This window comes from Ranitomeya variabilis, chromosome 3, assembly GCF_051348905.1.
Source record: "Ranitomeya variabilis isolate aRanVar5 chromosome 3, aRanVar5.hap1, whole genome shotgun sequence".
In the NCBI taxonomy this organism is placed as follows: Eukaryota; Metazoa; Chordata; class Amphibia; order Anura; family Dendrobatidae; genus Ranitomeya; species Ranitomeya variabilis.
Window position 1 is genome coordinate 310,741,981 of NC_135234.1, and position 21,553 is coordinate 310,763,533.

General features: G+C 44.7%; 1 protein-coding gene across 1 annotated transcript; it reads left to right on the plus strand.

Annotated features, from left to right (window-relative positions):
* Positions 1-257: 257 nt before the first annotated feature.
* Positions 258-17,534, plus strand: LOC143817681 (uncharacterized). The gene is made up of 4 exons (XM_077299172.1): positions 258-968; positions 7,434-7,584; positions 15,583-15,745; positions 16,535-17,534. The coding sequence occupies exons 1-4, from the start codon at positions 258-260 to the stop codon at positions 17,532-17,534; spliced, it is 2,025 nt and encodes a 674-aa protein (XP_077155287.1).
* Positions 17,535-21,553: the final 4,019 nt, after the last annotated feature.

Genomic DNA, 21,553 nt, shown 5'->3' on the forward strand with positions numbered 1-21,553 from the left:
CATGGCGAATAAGCCTCCTTACCTTGACAAGCCAGAGATGGTATGTCCCTCTCCATAAGGAGAAATGTTACCCCTTAGACCCCAAATGGAAATACAAACTTTAAGGAGTACAATTGCTGGTACAGCAGAAAATGCAGCTTTACTATACAACCCTGCAGTCGTACCTAATATAAAACAAGAAAAAGAAACTCCACAGATTTCGACTGAAAGCAGGATTATACTCCAGCACCAGTCAAGATCCTCCTAAACACTTCAGCATGGGGCAAAACCACAAGAAGGACACACGTACAGTCAGCTCTGCCATTAATTTGTCATCTCACAAACCCACTAATCTAGAAGTCAATGTACTTTCCAGAGGTCTCACATTCTGTCCTACAAAATCTCTAGACAAAACAGAACTTTGTAGTGACATGGAACAATATGTCAGGAGACTTAGACTGAAGGAGTTCTTTTCTGACAAAGAGGACTTGGGGCTTCTGAGCAGCCAAACTCAAGTCAGACTAGAGAATAAGAAACACTCTGACTGGACACCTCCTTCTGGCCACAACACCATTTTGGACCAATATATTGACTCATTTAGACATTCGGTGCAGTCCACGATATTGGATAAAAAAGCAAAGGAAACATCTAATATCAGTTTGCAGGAGAGAAAGACGATTCACGGCCTGAAGAACAACAGGGAGATCACTATTAAGCCTGTGGATAAAGGTGGTGCCATAGTTCTCCTTAATATAACAGACTACATCAAAGAGGCACACAGACAACTGATGGATATAGAGTACTACACCAGACTGGATGATGACCCCACTCCAAAATATCTGAGGGAGTTGAAAAGAGTCATCAAATGTCTGTGTACAGACTCCATAAACCTTCTGGACTTAACACCTGAGAATCCAAGGATGGGAACTTTGTATATGCTTTCCAAGATTCATAAGCCAGGCAACCCAGGGAGGTCAATCATCTCAGGGGTGGGAACACTCACTGAAAAAATCTCAGGGTGGGTATAAAACATCCTTAAGCCACTGGTAGGAAGACAGCCAGCTATATACAGGACACTACAGACCAGCTGAATGAGCTATCCATGATAGGTCCCCTCCCCGACAGCACCATCTTAGCCACCATGGATGTTGAATCCTTATATTCTAACATCTCACACGAAGATGGACTAACCGCTTGCTGAATGTTTCTTGAGGCCAATGGGATCCCTTCCGAGTCTGTAATAAAACACTTACCAGATTCATCCTCACACACAACTTTTTCTCTTTCGGTGAGGAGCTATATCTACAATGCACCGACACTGCTATGGGAAGTAATATGGCACCCCAGTACACCATTCTCTTCATGGCTAAACTGGAAAATGACTTTTTAACATCTTGCTCCATCAAACCCTTTCCCCATTTCCGTTACATCGATGATATCTTAATAATCTGGACTGAGTCCAAACAAGAACTTCTAAATTTCCATGACAAATTCAACAAATTTCATCCTCCCTTAAACTTGACATTGGACCACTCAAAAACAAAAACCAACTTTCTAGACACCACCATAAAAGTCCAAAATGGTTTGTTCCAAACATCATTGTATCAGAAACCAAATGACCATCCCACATACCTCAGATGGGACAACTTCCATCCTAAACACATTAAAAAGTCCATTGTCTACAGCCAGGCTCTCAAATATAACCATATCTGTTGTGAAATTGGATCTTGGGCTCCCCCGGTGGCCACTGGTGGAATTGAACTTGTGTGCATCATCCCCTCTGTTCACCTGTTCCCATCAGGATGTGGGAGTCGCTATTTAACCTTGCTCCTCTGTCACTTCCATGCCGGTCAACATTGTAATCAGAAGCCTTTCTGTGCATGTTCCTGCTACCAGACAACTTCCAGCTAAGTCGGACTTTTGTCCTTGTTTGTTTTTTACATTTTGTTCCAGTTCACAGCTGCAGTTTCGTTTCTGTGTCTGGAAAGCTCTTGTGATCTGAAATTGCCACTCTGATGTTATGAGTTAATACTAGAGTCTTAAAGTAATTTCAGGATGGTGTATTGATAGGGTTTTCAGCTGACCATGAAAGTACCCTTTCTGTCTTCCTGCTATCTAGTAAGCGGACCTCGATTTTGCTAAACCTATTTTCATACTACGTTTGTCATTTTCATCTTAAATCACCGCCAATATATGTGGGGGCCTCTGTCTGCCTTTCGGGGAAATTTCTCTAGAGGTGAGCCAGGACTATATTTTCCTCTGCCAGGATTAGTTAGTCCTCCGGCCGGCGCTGGGCGTCTAGGGATAAAACGCAGGCTACGCTACCCGGCTACTGTTAGTTGTGCGGCAGGTTTAGTTCATGGTCAGTTTAAGTTTCCATCCTTCCAAGAGCTAGTTCCTATGTATGCTGGGCTATGTTCTCTTGCCATTGAGAACCATAACAGTTTGACCGGCCACAAAGGGTTAAATTAATTGGCAGAGAAAGGAGAGAAAAAAGAAGTCTGCTGAAAATTTTTTTTTTTTTTTTTTTTTCCTTCAGTTCTGAGTGTGCTTTCAATTGAATCACTTGCAAGTCTGCCTATATTGCAGCCTTCCTCTCTCTCTCTCCTTCTAATCCTGGAATGGCTCTGTGTTCACCTGTTTAAAATGGATATTCAGAGTTTAGCTGCAGGTTTGAATAATCTCACCACGAAAGTTCAAAATTTACAAGATTTTGTTGTTCATGTTCCTATATCTGAACCTAGAATTCCTTTGCCTGAATTTTTCTCGGGGAATAGATCTTGCTTTCAAAATTTCAAAAATAATTGCAAGTTGTTTTTGTCCCTGAAATCTCGCTCTGCTGGAGATCCTGCTCAGCAGGTCAGGATTGTGATTTCCTTGCTCCGGGGCGACCCTCAAGATTGGGCTTTTGCATTGGCTCCAGGGGATCCTGCGTTGCTCAATGTGGATGCGTTTTTTCTGGCCTTGGGGTTGCTTTATGAGGAACCTCATTTAGAGCTTCAGGCGGAAAAAGCCTTGATGTCCCTATCTCAGGGGCAAGATGAAGTTGAAATATACTGCCAAAAATTCCGTAAATGGTCTGTGCTTACTCAGTGGAATGAGTGCGCCCTGGCGGCGAATTTCAGAGAGGGTCTCTCTGATGCCGTTAAGGATGTTATGGTGGGGTTCCCTGTGCCTGCGGGTCTGAATGAGTCCATGACAATGGCTATCCAGATCGATAGACGTCTGCGGGAGCGCAAACCTGTGCACCATTTGGCGGTGTCTACTGAGAAGACGCCAGAGAATATGCAATGTGATAGAATTCTGTCCAGAAGCGAACGGCAGAATTTTAGACGAAAAAATGGGTTGTGCTTTTATTGTGGTGATTCAACTCATGTTATATCAGCATGCTCTAAGCGTACTAAGAAGCTTGATAAGTCAGTTTCAATTGGCACTTTTCAGTCTAAGTTTATTCTATCTGTGACCCTGATTTGTTCTTTATCATCTATTACCGCGGATGCCTATGTCGACTCTGGCGCCGCTTTGAGTCTTATGGATTGGTCCTTTGCCAAACGCTGTGGGTATGATTTAGAGCCTCTTGAAACTCCTATACCTCTGAAGGGGATTGACTCCACCCCATTGGCTAGTAATAAACCACAATACTGGACACAAGTAACTATGCGAATTAATCCGGATCATCAGGAGATTATTCGCTTTCTTGTGCTGTATAATCTACATGATGTGTTGGTGCTTGGATTGCCATGGCTGCAATCTCATAACCCAGTCCTCGACTGGAACGCTATGTCTGTGTTAAGCTGGGGATGTAAGGGGATGCATGGGGACGTACCTTTGGTTTCCATTTCGTCATCTATTCCCTCTGAGATTCCTGAATTCTTGTCTGACTATCGTGACGTTTTTGAAGAACCTAAGCTTGGTTCATTACCTCCGCACCGGGAGTGCGATTGTGCCATAGATTTGATTCCGGGTAGTAAATACCCTAAGGGTCGTTTATTTAATCTGTCTGTGCCTGAACATGCTGCTATGCGAGAATATATAAAGGAGTCCTTGGAAAAGGGACATATTCGTCCTTCGTCATCTCCCTTAGGAGCCGGTTTTTTCTTTGTGTCTAAGAAAGATGGCTCTTTGAGGCCGTGTATTGATTATCGGCTTTTGAATAAAATCACGGTTAAATATCAATATCCGTTGCCACTGCTGACTGATTTGTTTGCTCGCATAAAGGGGGCCAAGTGGTTCTCTAAGATAGATCTCCGTGGGGCGTATAATTTGGTGCGAATTAAGCAGGGGGATGAGTGGAAAACCGCATTTAATACGCCCGAGGGCCACTTTGAGTATTTGGTGATGCCTTTTGGCCTTTCAAATGCCCCTTCAGTCTTTCAGTCCTTTATGCATGACATTTTCCGTGATTATTTGGATAAATTTATGATCGTGTATCTGGATGATATTCTGATTTTTTCGGATGACTGGGACTCTCATGTCCAGCAGGTCAGGAGGGTTTTTCAGGTTTTGCGGTCTAATTCCTTGTGTGTGAAGGGTTCTAAGTGCGTTTTTGGGGTTCAAAAGATTTCCTTCTTGGGATACATTTTTTCCCCCTCTTCCATCGAGATGGATCCTGTCAAGGTTCGGGCTATTTGTGATTGGACGCAACCCTCTTCTCTTAAGAGTCTTCAGAAATTTTTGGGCTTTGCTAACTTTTATCGTCGATTTATTGCTGGTTTTTCTGATGTTGTTAAACCATTGACTGATTTGACTAAGAAGGGTGCTGATGTTGCTGATTGGTCCCCTGCTGCTGTGGAGGCCTTTCGGGAGCTTAAGCGCCGCTTTTCTTCCGCCCCTGTGTTGCGTCAGCCTGATGTTGCTCTTCCTTTTCAGGTTGAGGTCGACGCTTCTGAAATCGGAGCTGGGGCGGTTTTGTCGCAAAGAAGTTCCGACTGCTCCGTGATGAATCCTTGTGCTTTTTTGTCTCGTAAATTTTCGCCCGCCGAGCGGAATTATGATATTGGGAATCGAGAGCTTTTGGCCATGAAGTGGGCTTTTGAGGAGTGGCGTCATTGGCTTGAGGGGGCTAGACATCAGGTGGTGGTATTGACCGACCACAAAAATCTAATTTATCTTGAGTCCGCCAGACGCCTGAATCCTAGACAGGCGCGCTGGTCGTTGTTTTTCTCTCGGTTTAATTTTGTGGTGTCATACCTACCGGGTTCTAAGAATGTTAAGGCGGATGCCCTTTCTAGGAGTTTTGAGCCTGACTCCCCTGGTAATTCTGAACCTACAGGTATCCTTAAGGATGGAGTGATATTGTCTGCCGTTTCTCCAGACCTGCGGCGGGCCTTGCAGGATTTTCAGGCGGATAGACCTGATCGTTGCCCACCTGGTAGACTGTTTGTTCCTGATGATTGGACCAGTAAAGTCATTTCTGAGGTTCATTCTTCTGCGTTGGCAGGTCATCCTGGAATTTTTGGTACCAGGGATTTGGTGGCAAGGTCCTTCTGGTGGCCTTCCCTGTCACGAGATGTACGAGGCTTTGTGCAGTCTTGTGACGTTTGTGCTCGGGCCAAGCCTTGTTGTTCTCGGGCTAGTGGATTGTTGTTGCCCTTGCCTATCCCGAAGAGGCCTTGGACGCACATCTCGATGGATTTTATTTCGGATCTTCCTGTTTCTCAGAAGATGTCTGTCATCTGGGTGGTGTGTGACCGTTTCTCTAAGATGGTCCATTTGGTTCCCCTGCCTAAGTTGCCTTCTTCTTCCGAGTTGGTTCCTCTGTTTTTTCAAAATGTGGTTCGTTTGCATGGTATTCCGGAGAATATCGTTTCTGACAGAGGAACCCAATTTGTATCTAGATTTTGGCGGGCATTCTGTGCTAGGATGGGCATAGATTTGTCTTTCTCGTCTGCTTTCCATCCTCAGACTAATGGCCAGACCGAGCGGACGAATCAGACTTTGGAGACATATTTGAGGTGTTTTGTGTCTGCAGATCAGGATGATTGGGTTGCTTTTTTGCCTTTAGCGGAGTTTGCCCTCAATAATCGGGCCAGCTCTGCCACCTTGGTGTCTCCTTTTTTCTGTAATTCGGGGTTTCATCCTCGATTTTCCTCCGGTCAGGTGGAATCTTCGGATTGTCCTGGAGTGGATGCTGTGGTGGAGAGGTTGCATCGGATTTGGGGGCAGGTGGTGGACAATTTGAAGTTGTCCCAGGAGAAGACTCAGCTTTTTGCCAACCGCCGGCGTCGGGTTGGTCCTCGGCTTTGTGTCGGGGACTTGGTGTGGTTGTCTTCTCGTTTTGTCCCTATGAGGGTTTCTTCTCCTAAGTTTAAGCCTCGGTTCATCGGCCCGTACAAGATATTGGAGATTCTTAACCCTGTGTCCTTCCGTTTGGACCTCCCTGCATCTTTTTCTATTCATAATGTTTTTCATCGGTCATTGTTGCGCAGGTATGAGGTACCGGTTGTGCCTTCCGTTGAGCCTCCTGCTCCGGTGTTGGTTGAGGGCGAGTTGGAGTACGTTGTGGAAAAAATCTTGGACTCCCGTGTTTCCAGACGGAAACTCCAGTATCTGGTCAAATGGAAGGGATACGGTCAGGAGGATAATTCTTGGGTGACTGCCTCTGATGTTCATGCCTCCGATCTGGTCCGTGCCTTTCATAGGGCTCATCCTGATCGCCCTGGTGGTTCTGGTGAGGGTTCGGTGCCCCCTCCTTGAGGGGGGGGTACTGTTGTGAAATTGGATTTTGGGCTCCCCCGGTGGCCACTGGTGGAATTGAACTTGTGTGCATCATCCCCTCTGTTCACCTGTTCCCATCAGGATGTGGGAGTCGCTATTTAACCTTGCTCCTCTGTCACTTCCATGCCGGTCAACATTGTAATCAGAAGCCTTTCTGTGCATGTTCCTGCTACCAGACAACTTCCAGCTAAGTCGGACTTTTGTCCTTGTTTGTTTTTTGCATTTTGTTCCAGTTCACAGCTGCAGTTTCGTTTCTGTGTCTGGAAAGCTCTTGTGATCTGAAATTGCCACTCTGATGTTATGAGTTAATACTAGAGTCTTAAAGTAATTTCAGGATGGTGTATTGATAGGGTTTTCAGCTGACCATGAAAGTACCCTTTCTGTCTTCCTGCTATCTAGTAAGCGGACCTCGATTTTGCTAAACCTATTTTCATACTACGTTTGTCATTTTCATCTTAAATCACCGCCAATATATGTGGGGGCCTCTGTCTGCCTTTCGGGGAAATTTCTCTAGAGGTGAGCCAGGACTATATTTTCCTCTGCCAGGATTAGTTAGTCCTCCGGCCGGCGCTGGGCGTCTAGGGATAAAACGCAGGCTACGCTACCCGGCTACTGTTAGTTGTGCGGCAGGTTTAGTTCATGGTCAGTTTAAGTTTCCATCCTTCCAAGAGCTAGTTCCTATGTATGCTGGGCTATGTTCTCTTGCCATTGAGAACCATAACACATATCTGTTCCAGCCTAAGGACAGCGATGAAGAACTAGCCCAGCTTAAAATGTCATTTTTAAATCGAGGTTACCTTCCCACCTCCATTGATGATCAGATCATTAGGGCCACAATTAGTCCTAGAAGTCAAGTACTTCAGTACAGAAAAAAAGGAAAATCATCAGGTACCTCTGGTAGTGACCTACAACCCACAGCTTGAAATACTGAGAAAAATGGCTAAGAAACTTCACCATATCCTCCACAAGGATGACTGGTTAAAAATATTATTCAAAGTCCCCCCTTGCTATGTTACAGGCAACCTCCTAAGTTAAGAAACATCATGATCCGAAGTACAATGGCCTCAGATTCACCAAGAGGGACATATCCTTGCAATGGGAGGAAATGCAAAACCTGCATTCATATAGAGACCAACAACAAGATCCAAATCCCCAGTGGCGTATCCAGGGTGGGACAGCCGGGGCATGTGCCCCGGGCGCAGCTGACATGGGGGCGCCAGCAGGCCGCCTGATGCGGCGGTCCAAGGAGAAGGCTCCCCATCGGCGGAATTCTGCCGCCCCCATACTGAGATGCTTCTGTTCTCTGAGCCGGCTGTCAAATTGACAGCTGGCTCAGAGAAAGTGCTGCGCATCGGTTCTATGCCAGGAGTCTCAAACACGTGGCCCCTGAGGCAGGCATCTGCGGCCCGAGGTGCACGCTAGAAGAGAGGAGGCGGCACGGAGCTCTGGGACTTTTGTAGCTGCTGGAGAGCCGCCCACAATGCGTCACCATGGATAAGCAGAGTGACTTCCGACCGTCCAGTGCCCGAAGAATGAGCCGCACGTCGCCAAACAGGAAGTGTGCAGCACCTGCCACCTGGAGCAAAGGATTGCGGGGGGATGCAGAGCCTGGCTAGGAGGAGAGGGTATGGGCTCTTATTTACTGCATGGGCTGTATTATATACTACGTGGGCTGCTATATACTATGTGGGCTGTGCTATATACTATGTGGGCTGCTATATACTACGTGGGCTGCTATATACTACGTGGGCTGCTATATACTACGTGGGCTGCTATATACTATGTGGGCTGCTCTATAATATGTGGGCTGCTATATACTATGTGGGATGCTATATACTACATGGGCTGCTATATACTATGTGGGCTGCTATTTACTACGTGGGCTGTGCTATATACTATTTGGGCTGCTATATACTATGTGGGCTGCTATATACTACGTGGGCTGCTATATACTACGTGGGCAGTGCTGTATACTACTGTGTGGGCAGTGCTATATACTACTATGTGGGCTGTGCTGTATACTACTGTGTGGGCTGTGCTATATACTACTATGTGGGCTGTGCTGTATACTACTGTGTGGGCTGTGCTATATACTACTATGTGGGCTGTGCTGTATACTACTGTGTGGGCTGTGCTGTATACTACTGTGTGGGCTGTGCTGTATACTACTGTGTGGGCTGTGCTGTATACTACTGTGTGGACTGTGCTGAATACTACTGTGTGGGCTGTGCTGTATACTACTGTGTGGGCTGTGCTATATACTACTATGTGGGCTGTGCTATATACTACTATGTGAGGACTAAAGCAAGGCCAGGGGGCTGGATGGGTGCAATGTCCTGATTTCTGACCCCATAATGTGCTCAGATTTCTTCTGCCCCCCTAATGTCCTGATTTCTGCCCCCATCCCCCCATATGTTCCTCAGATCTCTCCACCACATGCAACTGCACCCGGGAAGGGAGGGGATGGGGGCATGAATCAGGACATTATGGGGGCAGAAGAAATCTGAAGACATTATGGGGCAGAAGAAATCTGAGGACATTATAGGAGGCAGAAATCTGGGGGGGCGCCAAACTGATCCTTTGCCCCGGGTGCAGGAAGAGCTAGATACACCCCTGCAAATCCCCAACACACAGCAGGACTATAAGATCCCCAGGACATTCACATGTTCCTCTTCCAATGTGGTGTATTTAATTCTATGCTATATATGTCCTGTTAGGGACCTCTATGTTGGAGAAACAGGACAGAGACTGAGAGCAAGGATGACTTATCATCATACAATTACAGACAAAAATTTTTTTACCTGGGGCCAAATATTTCTGTGGTCCAGGACACAACATAGACAATATGAAAGTTGTCATTTTGAAAGGCAATTTCATATCACAGAAACATCGCAGGGTCTGGGAATACAAATTCATTAACATCTTTGATTCTGTTCACACAGGACTCAATTTGTCAGGAGGATTTATGGCCCACTACCAAATAAGGTCAATTTCCTCCAAAAACAATGAAGGCACCGCCAGCCCTTCAATCTCACATGCATATGGGGTCCATAAAACTTTCACACCACTTATCTAATCTTACCTAATTAAGGATTCTCTCTTTAGGGTACTGTCTCACAGTGGCACTTTTGTCGCTATGACGGTACGATCCGTGACGTTCCAGCGATATCCATACGATATCGCTGTGTCTGACACGCAGCAGCGATCAGGGACCCTGCTGAGAATCATACGTCGTAGCAGATCGTTTGGAACTTTCTTTCGTCGCTGGATCTCCCGCTGTCATCGTTGGATCGGTGTGTGTGACACCGATCCAACGATGCGTTCGCTTGTAACCAGGGTAAACATCGGGTTACTAAGCGCAGGGCCGCGCTTAGTAACCCGATGTTTACCCTGGTTACCATCGTAAAAGTAAAAAAATACAAACAGTACATACTCACATTCCGGTGTCCGTCAGGTCCCTCGCAGTCTGCTTCCCGCTCTGACTGACTGCCGGCCGTAAAGTAAGAGCAGAGCACAGCGGTGACGTCACTGCTGTGCTGTGCTTTCACTTTACGGCGGCACTCAGTCAGTCCGGAAAGCAGACGGCAAGGGACCTGACAGACACCGGAATGTGAGTATGTACTGTTTGTTTTTTTTTACTTTTAAAATGGTAACCAGGGTAAACATCGGGTTACTAAGCGCGGCCCTGCGCTTAGTAACCCGATGTTTACCCTGGTTACCCGGGGCCTTCGGCATCGTTGGTCGCTGGAGAGCTGTCTGTGTGACAGCTCCCCAGCGACCACACAACGACTTTCCAACGATCACGGCCAGGTCGTATCGCTGGTCGTGATCGTTGGAAAGTTGCAGAGTGTGACAGTACCCTTAAGCTCAGTGTTTGGTTGTTTAAATGTCCATGTATCACACCATGCCTGTGCTCTTTACTGTATATAATTGGGTTTCCTCAAATATCTTGTTATATCAGCCCGATGAAGAGATGTAAGCAGTCTCAAAAGCTTGCTTCGTAACATCGTTCACTATATTTTGTTAGCCATTAAAAGGTATCACACACAAGATATTTTGTTTCTCCCAGTGAGAGCACTCTATTTTTTTTATCTACTGGCTAACACGGTACCAAACCACTTTTTTTTTGTTTCTGGAAAACACCAATGGAGTCCAAATCGTCACTACAGCTGTAGATAAATTCCTAAAGGGGTTTAATTTCCGAAATGGGGTCACTTGAGAGAGAGGTTCTGCTCTTCTAGCACTTAAGGTACCGTTACACTAAACGACTTACCAACGATCACGACCAGCGATGCGATCGTTGGCAAGTCGTTGTGTGGTCGCTGGGGAGCTGTCACACAGACAGCTCTCTCCAGCGACCAACGATCAGGGGAACGACTTCGGCATCGTTGAAACTGTCTTCAACGATGCCGAAGTCCCCCTGCAGCACCCGGGTAACCAAGGTAAACATCGGGTTACTAAGTGCAGGGCCGCGCCGTGACGTCACCGCTGTGCTCTGCTTTACGGCCGGCCGGCGCTGACACATTCAGTGCAGGGAAGCCGCCGGCGGGGGACGTGACAGACATCAGAAGGTGAGTATGTAGTGTTTTTTTTTACTTTTACAATGGTAACCAGGGTAAATATCGGGTTACTAAGCGCGGCCCTGCGCTTAGTAACCCGATATTTACCCTGGTTACAAGTGAACAGATCGCTGGATCGGTGTCACACACACCGATCCAGCGATGACAGTGGGTGATCAGCGACAAAATAAAATTCTGGACTTCTAGCTCCAACCAGCGATATCACAGCGGGATCCAGATCGCTGCTGCGTGTCAAACACAACGAGATCGCTATCCAGGACGCTGCAACATCACGGATCGTCGTTGTTCTCGCTGCAAAGTCGCTTAGTGTGAAGGTACCTTTAGAAGCTTTGTATATGAAGTCTGCAAACTATTCTATCTGCACTTCAGAAGGCAAATAGCGCTCGGTCCCTCCCCAGTCTCGCCATGTGGCTAAGCAGTACTGTACAGCCACAAATGAGGTATTGCCACATTCAGTACAAATAGTAGGACACATTTTGGTGCCATTTATAACCATTTCTTGTGTGAAAATGTAAAATCTGGGGCTAAAACAAAATTTTGGTGGTAAAAATGTAATTATTTTTTCTTCATTGCGCAATGGTAAAAAAATTGCATGTGGTGTGAAGCGCATGCGGTGTCAATATGATGACTGCACCTCTACATGAATTCATTGGGGGTGCAGTTTGTAAAATGAGTTCACATATGGGGGGGGTTCTGTTGTTCTGGTACCACAGGAGCTCTGCCAATGTGACATGGCACCCTGAGCTTTGCACTGTGCATCAAAAGTGGTTTTCCTCCACATTTGGGGTATAAGCATACTCAAGAGAAATTGCAAAACAAATTGTATTATGCAATTTCTCCTGTTACCTTTGAAAAATGAAAAAATTGGGGCTAAAATAACATTTTTTTGTGAGGAAAATGTGATTTTTAATTTTTACGGCTCAACATATAAACTTCTGTGAAGCATATGAAGGTTCAAGGTGCTCACCACACATCTAAATATTTTTATTCAGGGGTCTAATTTTCAGAATGGGGTCACTTGTTGAGGATTTTCACTATTTAGGCACATCAGGGGCTCTCCAAATGGGACATAGCATCTGCTATTGATTTCAGCAAATTTTGCATTCAAAAAGTGAGGTGGCGCTCCTTCCCTTCCTAAACAGTGGTTTCCCACATATGGGGTATCGGCATGCTAATGGCAAATTGCACAACACATTTTGGGGTCCATTTTTTTCTGTTACCCTCGCAAAAATAAAAAAATGGGTCTAAAGTTAAATATTTGTGAAAAAATGTTAAATGTAATATTTTATTAAGCATTTCAAAAAATCCTGTGAGGCACCTAAAGGGTTTATAAACTTCTTTAATGTGGTTTTAAGCACCTTGAGGGGGGCAGTTATAAGAATGGTGTCATTTTGTGGTATTTTTTGTCATATAGACCACTCAAAGTCACATCAAATTTAATGTCGTCTCTAAAACTTGATTTTATACATTTTATTAGAAAAAATTAGAACTCACTGGTCAACTTTTAACCCTTATATCTTCCTAACAAAAAAAAGTTTTAAAAATTGTGCTGCTGTAAAGTAGACACGTGGGACATGTTATTTCTTAACTACAGTATGTTGTGCAACATATCTCTCTGATTTAAGGGCAAAAGAATTAAAAGTTTAACAATTGCAAAATTTACAAAATTTTCACCAAATTTCTTTTTTTTCACTAATAAATGCAAGTCATGTCAAATAAATCTTACCACTATCATGAAGTACAAGATGTCTCACAAAAACAATCTCAAAATCAGTGGGATTTGTGGAAGCATTCCAGAGTTATTAGGCTACGTTCACATTTGCGGTGTGCGCCGCAGCGTCGTCGCCGCAACAAAACGCATGCGTCGTGCGGCCCTATCTTTAACATTGGGGCCGCATGGCGCCGCATGTACATGCGTTGTCATGCGTTTTGGTGCGTTGTACGCCGCATGCGGCGTTAGGGCGCACCTGTCAGGGCACGGCAAACGCAACATGTTGCATTTTTTGGGCGGCGCAGACTTTGTAAAAAACGCATGCGTCGTGTTTGCGTCGTCGATGCGCCTTTTTTCCCATTGACTTGTATTGACAACGCAGACGACGCAAGTACTTGCGTCGTGGTGCGTTGTACGACGCATGCGTTTCCCAATAAAAAATGCAAAACATTGTCTAGACTTTGTCTAGACAAAAAACCCCCACTATATATATAGAAAAAAAAAGGGGTTTGGCATTGTCTTTCACAAGGCTATCAGACAAGACAAGTCACTGAGGAGAAACCTGCTTTCAAAACCTGTAAGTATATATTTCTCTTTGCATATTTTTTATTCTGTGTTTTATTTTTTGATTTTGATTTAATTTGTGCAATGTTTGGTCTGTGCTATTGTACGGTTATGGCACTGTAAGTTGTTAGTGAAAAATTGTGTTTTTTAATCTGGTTTTGATGTACTTCTGGCGTTATATGATGGCGTTTCTTGTCACCGGCCTTGCTTGGTTTTGGATTGGTTTTATGGATTTTGGGTTGTTCTGGTGTCATGCGGTTGTTCAATGTCTTTTTTTTGGCTGATTTTTTATTGTTAAATTTCTGGTGCGTGTCTTTTTCTGGTTTCTATTGTTGGGGGTAACTGTATGGCGTTTTCTTGGCTCATGTCTTGCTGTGTTTTATTCTGCTGTTGCCATTTTTTTTTCTTTCCTTGAGTGTCTTTTCTTGCTGGTTGGGGGGCTACATTTATGATGTTTCATTTGTATTGTATTGTTCCGTGCTGCTATATTATTTTCAATTGTATTTTCCCTCTTTTTTTTTTTTTTTTATATCTCTGATGGTTTTACGTCGTTTTCCGTATGGCATATATCTCCTTCCTTGACTGTTTGCATTGCCAAGTGTGTAGTATAATGTTTTGTTTTTTTTTTGTTTTTTTTTGGTGGGGCCCTTTTTTTTATTTCATGTGTTTTCTTTTCTATTTGACTATGGTTTTTCTTTTGGTTGCTGTATATTGTAACAGCGGTTGTCCCGTAATGTTTATTGCTTATTATCTAGAATGGTATTTTTCGCCTTTTTCTGATGTATTTCTGTGGTTAGATGTCACCAGATGGTGTTGTTTTGGATCATGTCTTGTTGTAATTGTAAAGTATGGCGTTCATTAGTTTGCTATTTCATTGTGACTTTTTTTTTCCTCTAAGGTTTTTTTTGGAAGTTTTTATATTTAAAAATTTGGACATAGGTGTCTATTTTTGCTTAATTTTGTTTGGGTCTATTCTTGTATTGTTTCTTCTATTGTATTCTCTTGCAATGTATGGCGTTGTGGTGTCGCTTTTTGAGTTTGCATTGTCCTATCAGTCAACAGTCAATTGTGGTTGTTTTAATGTTTTGGGCCTATTTTATTGTATGTGTTATTGGATGTGATTTTTTTGCTCATTTTTTCTTTGCAGAACAATTTTTCAAGAATGCCAAGTTCTTCTGAACATAGCCAATCGGCGCGGGGGAGTGCGGTGAGTAATTATGTCCAGTTGCTTACTATTCGCTGCCATTTGTAGCATTGACAATAATTTTTGTATACAATTTTTCCAGGCTTCTTCAAGTGAGGGAGAAGGCACACAGCGGGAGCAGAGAGATCGGGGCCAAGATGTGGCGTCAGGCCGGCGAGTGAGTATTTTTTTTTTTTAATCTTTTTTTTTGAGTAGCATCCTGCTGTGAGGAACATTACATTTGAGGAGCATCCTGGTTTCACTAGGGATGTTTACTAAGCTTAATTACATTATAGCTTTTCAGGGCAGCAAGTATTGGGGGAAGGTAAAATAAAGTTGAACTCCCTGCACACAAACATTCCAAAATACAGGTGTAGAAAACATCAATATACATACATCAAATGGCAAAGGATAGGGCAAAGGTACCTATCATGCCAGGTGCTGGTGGTTGTTAATATTTGCATATTTGTAACCTATTTGTTTTCTAATTTTTCTAGGTTTCACAACGGGACCAAGGAGACAGTGGAATAGATGTGGACCTCCTGATCCAGCATCCAGGAGCGTGGCCCGTTGTGGGACAGCCGTGACCCTCGGCACATGGACCAGGTGGTGTCGAGGCGTTTGTGGGCAGAGGTGGCAAAGTCACTGTGGGATGGCTTTGACAGTGCCTCAGCGAAGGACAAAGGCAACTTTAGTGAGTATTGCAGAGACGCTGCTATGACCCATCTTGCCAGGATAAACACAACCGTGTGTGATGCGATCAACACCTAAACTTTGCATCGCACACGGTTGTTTTATCCTTTTAAAATGCTAAATATGTAACCATTTTTTTGTCTTTACATTCACAGTGAAAAAGTTGAGGACCAGATGGCGATCCATGAAGGACCGTTTCAATAAGGGGATCCGTGCTGCGGAGGAGCAAGCTCGGAGTGGTGCTGCTGCGTCCAAGTCGGTGCCCTATAAATATAACAGGGCACTACAGTTCTTAAGACCGGTCCTTGGCCGCCGACAGTAAGTATTTTGTCAACATACCATATTGCACAGCCACATTGTACATTGCCCAGACACATAGCATATTGCACAGCCACATAGTACATTGCCGAGCCACGTACATTGTGCATCCACATAGTATATTGCCAGGCCACTATATCGCAGCCACATAGTACACGTTCTAGCCACGTATCCACATAGTATATTTCCCAGGCACATAGTGTATTGGCCATCCATGTAGTCAGTGTAGCATATTGGCCATCCTTTTACCCTAGTGGAATGGTATATAGCCCATTAGTAATTTTTTTGGTTAGGCGTGAGTCATTGTAGTCCATGACAGGTTACGTTCTGAGTCAGGGTAGTTCTGATCGCAGGAATAATGATGACGTCTGGATCACATGATCCTAACGTCATGGCCGTTCCTGCGATCAGATCAGCAAAGTGACTGTTTTTTGTTGTTTTTTTTTAAATGTTTTTCTTTACTTTAATTTTTATACTATTTTGGCGGCATAGGCAGCATCAAGAAAGATTTTTTGTCAAAAATTTTTTGAAAACGATGACAGAGGTATGCATTGGCTTTGGCAGCGGGAATGACCAGTCATTTTCTGCCGTAGGTATGTCCATGATTGTTATCGTCAGCCCTAATGGTCAGCTGGCGATAACAATCAGCAATTTATTATAGGCCACACAGACTGAGAGACAGGGGATTGTAATGTATTGATGTGTCATGTAATGTTAATTTTATTACAGGAGTTGGCGTATGTGATAGGTAATTAATTGAAGGCTAATTCTTTCCTTATCTTTTCACAGGACACACAGCAGCACCCTCGAGCGAGCTCGCCCCGCAGGAGCGGACCTTCATGAATCGCCATCTGACCCGTCACAGCCCTCCCACAGCGACAGCAGGCTTGCACCACCATCTGGAGAACCGGCAGCCGGTCCATCAGGTGTTCCCCTGCACGAGGCCTCTGGTGCACCTTCGTTTGGGAATTCCCGACAGCGCCAGCGGGCCTCGGACAGGCCAGCCATGCCCGAATTTTTGCATTTGAGCACGGTTTTCCAGAACTGTTTCAAGGCGTTGAGCGATAAAATGGACACTCGTCTGTCCAGTATCGAACGGCGCCTTGAAAATCTGGAAGCCGAGCTCTCGAATCCGGCAAAACATTTTTTAAGTACTATTGGTAAGGGCATGGTGGAACACCTTACGCCGGAACTCCAGATTTCGGTGATGCAATCCTGCAACAATGCCTACGTGAGGGCTCTGCAGCAGGCTCGGGTCATGCAGTCAGCGACACTGCCCGTAGTGCCGTCGCTGGCTAGCATGACTCCGACTCCTGCTGCAGAGCCACTCCAGCCACCCCACCCTGGTCCAAGTGCCGAGCGACGCCACCACAGGCACCATAGCAGTGTGCCGCTGACTCCTGCTCCTGCCAGGCCCTCATCCTCCCGCAGCCATCATTCTGGGGGAGCTGCCGCAGGAGGAAAAAAAAGAAAGCACAAAAGAAAGAGGACACGCACTGAGGCTCTGGCTGCTCCAATACAAACAACAAGTACACGTCGGGGCTCTAGCCGCAGCAGGAGCAGCCAGAGCCAACCAAGAACCTTGCAAAGGCTCGTGTTGCCTCCTCCCTCCCCTACAGAGGTGGCGGTTTCCTCCCCATTATACCCTGCGGAGGGTTTGGACCTGCCATCCAGCCTCCTGGACTATAGGTCAACATCCTCCTCGTCGTCATCATCCTCATGTTCCTCTCCCCATTCCCAAAAAGATTCATACCATTCCCCCATGGTGGCACAGGTTGATACCCCCTAAGTTTATTTCCCCTTTTTTTTTTCTGTTTCCCCCCAATAAAAAAATTTTGTTTTAAAAAAACAATATTTGCTCTTATTTTCCAGTATACTTCTCGGCAAGTCACACCGTGCGCCGTCTACACATATTTTGTGCTTCAAACACATCATATGCAATGTCAGACACTATTTTTACCATTTTTATTTTGCCTTTTTTGGTGTCTCTCATTGCTGTATGAGGTGTTTACAAACAATAAAGTGTATGGGGTGTTTTCAATCACTAAGGGTATGTGTCCACGCTCAGGATTGCATCAGGATTTGGTCAGGATTTTACAAAAGTATTTGTAACCCAAAACCAGGAGTGGGTGATAAATACAGAAGTGGAGCAGATGTTTCTATTCTACTTTGCCTCTAATTGTTCCACTCCTGGTTTTGGCTTACAAATACTGATGAAAAATCGTGACAAAATCCTGATGCAATCCTGAACGTGGACACATACCGTAAAGGTACCTTCACACTTAACAATGCTGCAGCAAAACATACAATGATGCAGATCACTGCAGCATCGCTATTTGGTCGCTGGAGAGCTGTCTGTGTGACAGCTCTCCAGCGACCAACGATGCCGAGGTCCCCGGGTAACCAGGGTAAACATCAGGTTGCTAAGCGCAGGCCGCTGCGCTTCCGATGATTACCCTGGTTACCAGTGTTAAATGTAAATAAAACAACAGTACATACACTCACAATTGCGTCCCCCGGCGTCCGCTTCCCTGCCCTGACTGAGTGACGGCCCTAACAGCAGAGCGGTCACATCACCGCTGAGCTGTGCATTCACTTTCCGGCCGGCGCTCAGTCAGTGCAGGAAGCGGACGCTGGGGGACGCGAAGATGAGTATATGTCCTGTTTTTTATTTAACTTTCACACTGGTAAACAGGGTAAATATCAGGTTACTAAGCGCCGCCCTACACTTAGTAACCCGATATTTACCCTGGTTACCATTGTAAAACATCGCTGGTATCGTTGTTTTTGCTGTCAAACACAACGATACACGGCGATCTGACAAACAAATAAATATGTTATATGGTATGGTATAAATTTTGTCTTTGAAGCAGGGTAGAAAACTGAAGAAATTTTTTTTATTAAAACACAAGATTTTAAAAACAAAGGGTTCCAAGTTTTTAAGATAAGGCACATTACATTGGTGAACTATAGGTAGATGCCAAATTTCACATAACCAAACCAACCTATACGGATTACATTTAGTGCACATTTACTGGAGAATTAGTTTATTATTATATTACATTTTTAGCATAGTCACACCAGAATACAGTCCAACAGTTTACTACACCATTGTATCTTGCCATGACACATGGCCAACATCTGACACAAAATAGGCCGCAAAACGATCCCTCATCTGCGCAATTTCCACACTTGTCCTCAGAGGATGATCATGGAAATCGGGCAATGGGTTGGCTATGGGTTCATCGAGATCCACGTTCAGTCTCTCTTTGGCCAGAATATAATTGTGGAGAACCACACACGCCTTCACCACCTCATCCACTGTCTCAGTTTTCAGATTAATGGCGGATCCTAATATCCGCCATTTGGAGACAAGGATGCCAAAGGCGCACTCCACAGTCCTTCTGGCCCTGGACAGTCTGTAATTGAAAACCCTTTTGGTGTGGTCCAAGCCCCGACTGGAGTAGGGTTTCAATAGGTTGGCAGACATTTGGAATGCCTCATCCCCAACCACAACAAATGGCATCGCAGGGCCTTCGGTGTGGGGAAGAGGTCGTGGCTCCTGAGACATCCTGGTGTATTCAAAATATTTCTCCAGGTTGTCATTCAGTTCGCCAAACAAGCTATGGTATTCTCCACGGCTCTCCCGGACTTCCAAGATAGGGTGTATCCAAAAGCGGCGACGACTCCATCTCCGTTTTTCCCTTTCCCTTTGATGAAAACAGGCGACAGCATAGGCATGAGCCAAGGCAAATTCCATCTCCATATCCATGTAGATACTGTCCATGGGACGCTCCATCATGAATACCAGCAAAATGGGAGGAATTCATCTCTGCCAGGGTATATATACACAATTACATAAACACCAACCCTCTTCTAGCCATTGGTGGTCCTTATCTATTGTGTAGACACTTTTTTTTGTGGGTGGGATGAAGAATGACTCACTGCACAAAAAAACGCATGCGGCGCAAAACGCTGCGTTTTTTGTTGAAAACGCAACTGCGTTTCCCTAAAACGCAGCGTTTTGCACCGCATGCGTTGAACGCATGCGGCGCAAAATGCAGCGTTGTGCATGCGTTTTGTTGCGTTTTTGTTTGCGTTGTGCGTTGCGGCGCCGACGCTGCGGCGCACACCGCAAATGTGAACGTAGCCTTACCTCTTAAAGTGACAGTGGTCAGAATTGTAAAAATTGGCCCGGTCATTAACGTGCAAACCAACTTGGTGGGTAAAGGTGTTAAATATCAGAACCAAGGATAATCATTGAAACTAAAATAGCTTAACTATAAAGGGGGCCATTTGGTTTCAATTGAGGAGTCCACCATTTTGCGGATACTCTAATGGAAACTAAACAGACTTCTATTATAGAAAAAGTGATATATATGATGGTTTTTGAGTCTGTCATACGATAAATACAGCATGTACAAAACTTATAGTGGTTCTGATGATGTATTCATGTACTGATGGTGGTTACGGTGATGCATTTACGTAGTGATGGTGGTTCTGTATTCATGTGCTGAGTGTTGTTCTGGTGATATACGGTATATTCATGTAGTGATGGTGGTTCTAGTGTTGTATTCATCTCCTTGAGGTGGTTATGGTGATGTATTCATGTACTAATGGTGTTCTGCTGACATATTCTGATTCTGGTGACATAATCATGTACTGATAGTTGTTCTGGTGCTGTTTTCAAGTACAGGGTGGGCCTTTTATATGGATACACCTAAATAAAATGGGAATATTCGGTGATATCAACTTCCTGTTTGTGGCACATTTGTATATGGGGGGGGGGTCGTTTCAAGATGGGTGGTGACTATGGCGGCCATTTTGAAATTGGCCATTTTGGATCCAACTTTATTTTTCCAATGGGAAGAGAGTCATGTGACACATCAAACATATTTAGAATTTCAAAAGAAAAACAATGGTGTGCTTGGTTTTAACTTAACTTTATTCTTTCATGAGTTATTTACAAGTTTATGACCACTTATAAAATGTGTTCAAAGTGCTGCCCATTGTGTTGAATTGTCAATGCAACCCTCTTCTCCCACTCTTGACACACTCATAGCAACACCACAGAAGAAATGCTAGCACAGGCTTCCAGTATTCGTTGTTTCAGATGCTGAACATCTCGTACCTTCACAGCATAGACAATTGCCTTCAGATGACCCCAAAGATAAAAGTCTAAGGGGGTCAGATTGGGAGACCTTGGTGGCCATTCAACTGGCCCATGACAACCATCATGATGATTTGTTGCCCTCTTTATGCACTGAAGATGGCACGTTCCCTGAGTTTTTCCAGCAAGAGGGTGCACCTCCACATTATAGGTGTCAGGTCAAAGCATTCCTACATGAACGGTTTCCTTGAAAGTGGATTGGTCATCGTGGCCCGGGTTGCTTTGATAGCAGCCTTCAGCTCATCTGCATTGTTGGGTCTGGTGTCTCTCATCTTCCTCTTTACAATACCCCCTATATTCTCTATGGGGATATGGTAAGGTGAGTTTGCTGGCCAATCAAGCACAGTGATACTGTTGTTTTTAAACCAGGTATTGGTCCTTTTGCAGTGTGGACAGGTGCCAAGTACTACTTGAGAATTACATTTCCATCTCCGAAAGGCTCGTTGGCAAAGGGAAGCATGAAGAGCTCTAAAATGTCCTTGTAGACTGCTGCGCTGACTTTGGTCTTGATAAAGCACAGTGGGCCTACACCAGCAGATGACATGGCTCCCCAAACCATCATTGATTGTGGAAACTTCACATTAGACCTCAATCAGCTTGGATTGGATTGTGTGCCTTTCCACTCTTCTTCCAGACAC

What these genes read in the sequence shown, in the direction of transcription:
- LOC143817681 (XM_077299172.1), top strand. Translation starts at nt 258, where the DNA reads ATGGGGCAAAACCACAAGAAGGACACACGTACAGTCAGCTCTGCCATT. An exon ending in GGAGGTCAATCATCTCAGGG is followed by an intron (nt 969 to 7,433) that starts GTGGGAACACTC and finishes TATCTGTTCCAG; the next exon opens with CCTAAGGACAGCGATGAAGA. An exon ending in AAAAAAAGGAAAATCATCAG is followed by an intron (nt 7,585 to 15,582) that starts GTACCTCTGGTA and finishes TTACATTCACAG; the next exon opens with TGAAAAAGTTGAGGACCAGA.